At 45.6% G+C, this 7,924-nt stretch overlaps 3 protein-coding genes across 3 annotated transcripts; 1 reads left to right on the forward strand and 2 right to left on the reverse strand.

The window, feature by feature from the left end:
- Positions 1–98: 98 nt before the first annotated feature.
- On the reverse strand, positions 99–570 carry RpS28b (Ribosomal protein S28b). The gene is made up of 2 exons (XM_065494809.1): positions 286–570; positions 99–222 (listed from the first exon to the last, which is right to left on the reverse strand). The coding sequence occupies exon 1, from the start codon at positions 500–502 to the stop codon at positions 305–307; it is 198 nt and encodes a 65-aa protein (XP_065350881.1). The 5' UTR covers positions 503–570; the 3' UTR covers positions 99–222; positions 286–304.
- A 213-nt stretch (positions 571–783) lies between these two features.
- On the forward strand, positions 784–1,598 carry LOC135946547 (uncharacterized). The gene is made up of 2 exons (XM_065494806.1): positions 784–1,304; positions 1,367–1,598. Exons 1-2 carry the CDS (start codon positions 874–876, stop codon positions 1,566–1,568), a joined length of 633 nt encoding a protein of 210 aa, XP_065350878.1. The 5' UTR covers positions 784–873; the 3' UTR covers positions 1,569–1,598.
- Positions 1,596–2,466, reverse strand: dod (dodo). The gene is made up of 3 exons (XM_065494808.1): positions 2,257–2,466; positions 1,989–2,195; positions 1,596–1,937 (listed from the first exon to the last, which is right to left on the reverse strand). The coding sequence occupies exons 1-3, from the start codon at positions 2,309–2,311 to the stop codon at positions 1,717–1,719; spliced, it is 483 nt and encodes a 160-aa protein (XP_065350880.1). The 5' UTR covers positions 2,312–2,466; the 3' UTR covers positions 1,596–1,716.
- Between the last annotated feature and the right edge of the window lie 5,458 nt (positions 2,467–7,924).

The following is a 7,924-nucleotide window of genomic DNA, read 5'->3' on the forward strand; positions in this document are numbered from 1 at the left end:
TATTCACAAAGAATTTTTTAAAAACATGCACGAATCTGCTTGTGAGAACCTCTATTAATTCCAATTCATAAATTAAGAATAATAAACCAATAGCGATATTCGGGTTTTCAAGTTTTCTGCTTTATTAAGCGTATGATAATGCAAGGTTATGACGAAAGGTTGGTGGAGTCTTCCGCGGCGAGAGGAGCAGCGCTGTGTCGAACCTCAGCCATATTTCCAGTCCTGCGAATAAATAAACGAATGTAAATAAACCGTCCACAGGTCAAGGGCAGAATGAAACGTTACCTCCGTGCAGAGGGGGCCTTTATCTTAACCTTCTTGCTTCTCGCTCAGACTCGAGCAGGGTGAGGATGTCGCCTTCCCTCACGGGTCCCTTCACGTTCCGGATGATTTGGCGGTTCTGTTCCCCGATGAATTCCACCTTCACCTGGGTGCACTGGCCCTGAGACCCAGTGCGGCCCAAAATCTTCATAACTCTCGCCAAAACAACGGGCTTTTCCATGTTTATGTCAGGCTTGACTCACACGTGTACCGACAGGAAAGATGTCAGCTTGCTGAAGGTGTTTTTGCTTGATACAAGAGCGCGCCGCGATCGTCACTTGTTTTTCAAAACACCGGGATTTCGAGGAATTCTTTAAAAACTGCTCGTAATTAGTTGGAAATTTAAATTTGCTAGTTTAAAAATAATAAATTGGCTGCTTTTATTTATGAAATGCATGAATTTTTGCTTTATGGCTATTTTCGTGCCGCAATTCTCGTAACGGAAAATTGGCGCGAATTTTTCAAACTAAGTAAATAAACCAAAGGCTGGAGAGGAGATCAACAATAAGAACAGTGGTGCTATTAATTTTGAAATTTAACAATTTAAAGACGATGTTGATGAACAGAGCCTTTTTAGTCGTGAAAAATGTGCGAAACTGCAGATTCATTCATCTCGGACAGCCCCTGCTGGACCAGAAGTTCAAGTTCGGCGAAACGGAAAGCAGGCCGGAGAAAAGACTGCTGATAGAGGATAAAGTGCCTCAGGGTTACAGACTGGTGTACCGGGCGCCCATGAAGAACTACGTCCTGATGAACCAGATCCTGTGCTCGAGCAGCGTCTTCATGGCGGGGGGCGTGGTGGCCGTCAAAGCGGCCAACCTGGTGGCCCTGGACCTCCCGCTGTCCGATCTTTTGGAGTCGAGCAATTTCACCCCTGTGGAAGTCGGCGGTGCTTTCGCCATGGCGGCCGTTTTAATTGGATCGCTTGTTTCTATCTGCCAGAGGTTTCCCCTGAGAATGTACAAATCTGAGGCGGAGAAAAAGTATTTTTTAAATAAATAAATTCTGATTTATGGAGTGAATTAATTTTGTAATTTAATTTCAGATTTCTTTATGTGAAGTATGGGTTCCTGCCCTTTGCCACGAAGCGGTATCAGATAAATTTCGGTGGGGTGAAGATTAAAAACGCACAAAATGATCTGGACGGACTGCACTACGGTTTAGACACTGTTAACAAATCAGGATTAATTTTGTTTCCGACCTTCTTCCGCACTCCAAGCGACTTTCTTGATTTACTCAGTGACTAGTGATAATAAATTAAAAATTGTTGCAAATTAGTTCGAATTGATTTATTGCGATTCGCGTGAAATCCAATTTTTTAAGCTTCGAGGTTCAAATATGGAGATCTGAACGGGAATAACATGGAACAATATATCATGTTGTATAATATTAAATTTAAGCAGTGCGGAGAATAATATGCACTCCAGAATCTGTGAAGACTGGCTCGCTCAGGTCACCGACCTTGAGAGCGAAGGAAGCGTTTTCAAATGGCTTTTGCATGGCGCCCCTGCCGAAGAGGCCCAAGTCACCCCCGCGTTTGGCTGAGCTGCAGTCTGAATTCTTTTCGGCCAGTTCGGCGAGCGTGAACTTGCCGGAGACGATCTGCTCTCGGTACCCTGCGAATTAATTGTTAATCATCAGGTCAGGGTTGATTCCAAATCCCGCACCTTTGACGAGTTCGAGAGCCTCGTCTTCAGTCCTTGTGATGTTGGCCTCGCGCCAGGACGACGGCCGACGCGATTTGTTGTGCTTTACGAGGAGGTGGCTGCACTGCACCTTGCCAGGGCCGCCGTCGCTGGCCGCCGGTTGCGCAGGTTCGTTCGGCGTGTCCCATTGACTCTCCTTCGTGTACTTGTTGAGGAAATAGGCCTGCCCTGAAACGCGGCGCAGGATTTAAACGACGGTGTTTTAACGCGAATTCTCGTAATGGCATACCTGTGGATCGGCTGACCCTCTTTTCCCACCCTTCAGGCAGTTCGTCGTCTGACATCTTGTGTTCGGGGGCGCGTGAAATTCGCAAAACGTGCTAAAAGTCTTGTTGAGCGGGTTCTCCAGAGCCGTCACCCTCTTGTTTATATCGATCTCGGCGCCGGCCGAGAAAGCTCGCACGCGATTGGCCGGCACCGAGGCAACCAGCGCCAATCGCTCGGCACCGGCCAATCAGCGAGCCGCTTTCGCGCCAGGCTTAGAAAGGCGGCAGGCAACGCCCACTTCTACCGCCGCGAGAGAACTGGCGAGGTGGCGCTTCTCGCTTTGCAGCCCGCGATCATTGATGTGCCGTACGGTCGTATTCCGGCCGTCAGTCAGTTACTCAGTTGGTCCGTGGCGAGGAAAGGAAGGCAACGAACGACTCGAGACTCGACTCTTTCATTTCTGCTTCTCACACACAAGGAATTGGTGCCCGTTAGTCACGCTAGGTTCGCCGAGCGTTCACGTTCACGTTCACCCCTGCCTGCCTGCACTGGTAAGAAGTGCATTCCTATATTATATTTTATGATATATATATACCCATGTATTAGAGAAAGGGTGCTTTCGTGACCGTCGGGGGTGGCAATGGAGGCGTGTGATTTATATGTTCTGCGTGATCATGACCGATAAATTTTATTTTGTCCAGCGGCGTGCCGTGATTTTATTTTTCTTACGCAAAATCTTGGCTCTGTGTTCGACTGCGGCCGTAAAATTTTATCTGCATGTTTTTTCCTCCCCTAAAATGAGTCAATTGGGCCAATAAAATCGTTCTCAAGATGTTTCAGTGACATCACTCGACTGCTCTTGGCGAAATACAGTTAGAGACGGAAGGATAAGCCCAAGTGAAAACAGCCCGTCGCATTAAACAGTTCGGAGAGAAAAAAAAATTAAAAAAATTATTTAAGGTCCAATTACAGACTGTGCTAAAAAATGCTTTTTTTCGAGTCTAATTTGTTGATTGGAGCGGAGGAGCGAGATGGAGAATTAAAAAATGAGCCGGCTGCGCGGCGAGCCGCGTCGTTAATGTAAAATGCACACACGAGTCTATTTCGAGATGTGTATACGCATTAAAAAAGCCAGCAGAGAGCAGCATGCAAGCTCTGGACCCGGCCGGGGCTTTTCCGAGGGGCCGAAATTTTTAAAAATTACTTTTCGGCTGCCTGGCAACGCGAGATTGACAGCAGGGGCGAAAGAAAGTGGACGAGCAACGCCCAGCGAGTCGAAAGGTCCGAACTCTCCCTTTTGGCAGGTCGTTTCTCCATTCGGCGCCGCGGGAGGAAAGCAGCCACTCGATCAGCCGAGATTAACGCCGGCCGCCGGAGAAATTGATAAATTAAATATAGCAAAATAATCTCCCGGGGCCTGCGAAATTGCACTCATTTCGTAATAGGCGTTCGCGAAATTGTTACGCGCGTTTAGTCTTGCACACAAAGCGGCCGTGAAGGCAAAAACAAGCACTTCGACCGCCTCAGGTTTTGGCACAATTGTTTATTACCTTCGAAAAACATTTCGCTGACTGATAAAAAAATATTAAAATTTTCTGACCTGATTTAAACTGTTGTTACCCAAAAATCACGGGTTTGAGCCACGCCCCTTTTTCAAAATTCCCGAAATTTATTTTTTTTAAGATGCTCGACGTGAATTAAGTGATTGGATGGGCGCTCGTTGCGATCGATTCTTGTGTCAGAAGGTGTCGACACTGACAAACGCGCGAGTGCACAATCCAATTTTCCGCCGGCCTATTTTTCCCGATGGCCGCGCGGAAATTTGGGTCAATGCGAAAAAGAATTTCCTGCCGGCCGGCCGCAATAATAAGGTTTCAAAATTACAATTTTTCTCGTCGTCACCGCAGCTGAAATGGTCAACTCTTTCCTCCCTCGGTGAGTCCGGAAAATTTAAAACTTTAAAGCATATTTATAGTTGTCTCACGAAAATGTGATAAAAGCAGTCGGCGTGTGTAGTGTGAATGGCGAATGCATTTTTAACGCGGCTCGGTCTGGCTCTCGTTTCTCGGGCCCGGCTGAATTATTCACGCGGCGGCTCTTGTCAATAATTCAGCCGGCCATCATTGTTGCACCCTTGGCAAATATAAATTTCCTTGGCCGCGCGGAGGAAAAGCACACGTCGGGAAAGGACGGTCTCATTAGCAGATCGCTTTTGTGTCCCGTATTCTCTCCGAGCTGCGAGCCGAGAGCCGAGCGGAGAGGAGAGCACACCTTTTCTGCGCTGCTGCAAGGTCATTATCCTCAACCCGTTCGCTCTCCAAGTCTCCACGCGATTCGTTTAAGGCAAAAGCAGAGGCACGCGCGTGAAAAAGTCAGTTTTACTTAAAAAAATTTAATTATTTAATAAAAATAGAATTTATCTAATGCTGGTTGCGTGAGTCATTAAAAAAAGTGAGCAGACAGACAGCTCGACTTTCTTTCGAGCTGATGAAGTAACGCGTCCGAAAAAGGAGTGCGCTGCTTGCGAAAATTTCGAGCGATCGTAAAAATACTCAGAGAAATGGAAACTGCATGGTCTGCTTGCGATTGCAGCTGTGACAGCATTGTTCCTGAATTTCTCGCAAATCACAGTCGCAATAATTTAACTTTATCTTTAAAAATGTGGTTAATTGAGAACAGAAATAAAATTTGTGGCTTTGTCTGCGGCTGCAAAGATAAGAAAATTATCCGTTTCCTTTTTTTAAATATTTATATATAATTGTGGCTACGCTTCCGTTTTAATTATTTCCTCTTGAAAATTGAATAATATTTCTAAATCAATTTATCACCGGAGTCTGACTTGCGATCTATCTTGGTTCTCGCAGGTTAAATTAACTTTTTTAAGGTTAAATCAGTCAGCTTAAAAAATTCACCCACTTTTGAAGCTGCGCAGTAATGTTGTGCTCATCTTAAACATGCGCAGTAAGTTCAGATCGCTTCATATTCTCGCAGGAAAGCCGAAACTCATCACTGCGCATACGTGACCCAAATCAAAACCTTCTGCGCAGTCGTAATTACCAACGGGGACCTGGGTTGCGATCTGTATTATTTTTCCCGCCGGTCAGAATTCAATATGGCGTCGAAATTAAAGGAGACAGTCCAGCGGCCAATGAGAAGCGTCGAAAAAGAGGCGTGCCGACCTAATTATTTCATTCCCGCTTATTATTTGCATTTTAAATCGGCCTGATGTGCCATCCAACTGTCGATTCACCATTTTCCGGGCTAATCAGCTGGTACTAATGAAATAAAAACAAAAATATTAAATTTTCTGGCTATATCTGCGCGTTGCGTGAATCCGGACCCCGTTGCAATTTACGAGATTGTTTATTTTGTTAAATTTTCACGCAGAGAAAATAACAGTAGAAATAAATGTTAGTGCGTGCGCGAGTGTGATTGACCTGCGCGTGTCTCGGCGAGAACGGAGGAGCCGACAAAGGCGGCCTTGGTCCTTCTCTCTCGGCTGGCCGTAAACTGCAATTTAATCATTCAAATGCAAATGCAATTGTCGCCCGTTTTCATGAATAATTCATTTCTGCAACAGCCGCGTGCCAAAAAAAAGAGCGAAATTGGGACAGATTCGGCCTATCTTTTTGGCGCTCGTGCAAATCTGATTTTCGGTGTTAGCCAGTGCCAGTGCTCACTCGCGTTTTGTTTTAAATCGATAACCCCCAGTGTCGTTAGCAAGATAAATAACACAACTCGCGCGTGCAACTTTGCAAATGGAGTTTCCGGGACGACAAACAAACTTTTCGGCCGAGCAAAAACAGAAGCAAACAGCGAAAATTGCTCTCGCAAGAAGTTTCGCACCGAAATTTGATAGTTTCTCCGCCGCGTCCCTTGAATACCAATAAAAAAGTTAGCTGACAAAAAAATCCTTTCCGCTGTCTTATCAATGAAATTAGGGTTTAAAAATGGCACTCTCGTCCTATCAAAACTCGAGAGGGAAACGAAATGTTGAATGTTATTCTGGTGAGGTAATGGTGGCGATAAATAATAACGTTTAAAGCGGTCTGGCAGCTGAACAGAGTTCTGATAATCTCACGAGCATAGAGTTATTTTAGTAACTTTGTCGAGTGCGCCGCTCGCCAGCAGCAGCAGCTCCTTTTCTCAAAGCATAAAAATCGTGAACGACTGCCTTGTTAGGATTCAATCAGCTTCGTTTCGAAACTAACGATCTATTTTGCTCGGCGGAGGACCGCACGGACGTCCTGATTGGCTGAAAATAAGAAATACCGCCGCCAGCCAATCAGAATTACCGCAGCCCTCCGCCGAGCGCAAATAGATCCCTTTTTCAACTCAAATAATGAATTCCGGGAGATCCTCTTAGGTTGGAAATCGATTTGATGACTAATTGTAAGTGAGGCGAAGATTGAGTGTGGGTCGAGGCTGAAAGCGCGCTAAAAAGAACGTGGGTGCGCAAACCAGTCGCAGCTCAAGGTGAAAGATGCCATTGTTTTGCAAGTCGCCGCAAGTGGGCATCATCTTCAACCACGCGCAAACCTTTAAGTTACGGCCCTACGTGTGCGTGCGACAGGAAAATAAATAAATCCTGTCAGAGACGGTTAATTTCTCTCGGTGCAAAAAAGACCGCAAACAAGTAAAAGCAGCGGAAGTGACGAATTTCGAGCAAACCGCCGGCCGGAATGCGATATCGACTTTCGATTTGAACTTGTCCTCAGCTAATTTGCCATTTGCGCTCGCTCCAGATTTATTTATTATTTAAGAAGCAATTCGGCCTTTTTCTCTTGCCTCGGTGTCGCTGCAAAATTCAGCACGCGTGTGTCGCTCTCTCGCTAGAGCAAATTTACACGCGCGGAATTTTGGCCTGCATGCTGCTAAATCCACTCGCGTCTCCTTTTTTCCCTTTTTTTTACTGCTCTCGCCTCTTGAGCCGTTTTTCATACTCCTGCGCCGGGTCAAAGGTTGACAGCCGAGCCCGCCTTTCAGAGCAGGAAAATTGTTTTTTCGGCTGGAAACTGAGTTTTCCGCAGCACTTGTTTTTAAATTAAATATTTTTCAACTTGTCACGCGTGCCTCGGAGGAATTTCTTTTTGCAAATGATATGAATTCTGCTTGGCAACAGTTGAATAATAATAACCAACTGATATTGATCCGAATGCGCTCTTCGGCCAGTCAATTTGCAACATGAGCTGCAGACCGCATTACTCTTTGCCAACGTTTCATATTGGCTTCTCTCCTTCTTTTCATCCTTCACTTCACCGCCGGAAAGAATTGTCTCCCTTTCACGTAATTAATATCGGCAAATTCGTAGGAATTCGGAGAAAAAATTGGTTGATATCTACGCGAGAAAGAAAGAAAGAAAGGCAGCTTTCTTGCGATTGGCCGCTAATTAATTTTATGCCGAATCGTTACGAAACGAAAGCACACACACACATGTGCGTACTCCCGCGCATGCAAAAACCGCTTTCTCCTCGCCGCTTCTCGCCGCTGAAATTATATTATTTCGGTCCATGGCGGGCGAGCGAGCAGCGAGGAAAGTTGAACTGCTGGCAGCGGGAAGAGTGCTCCTCCATGACTCGTTTGCATTTAATTTATTGAAGAAGAAAAAAAAACTCCAGGGTCGATGCACTTTTTTATGTGCAAACCGGTTTACCGGATATTTGAATTATTTCTGCTTATTTTTGACGATT

This window comes from Cloeon dipterum, chromosome X, assembly GCF_949628265.1.
Source record: "Cloeon dipterum chromosome X, ieCloDipt1.1, whole genome shotgun sequence".
Lineage (NCBI taxonomy): Eukaryota > Metazoa > Arthropoda > Insecta > Ephemeroptera > Baetidae > Cloeon > Cloeon dipterum.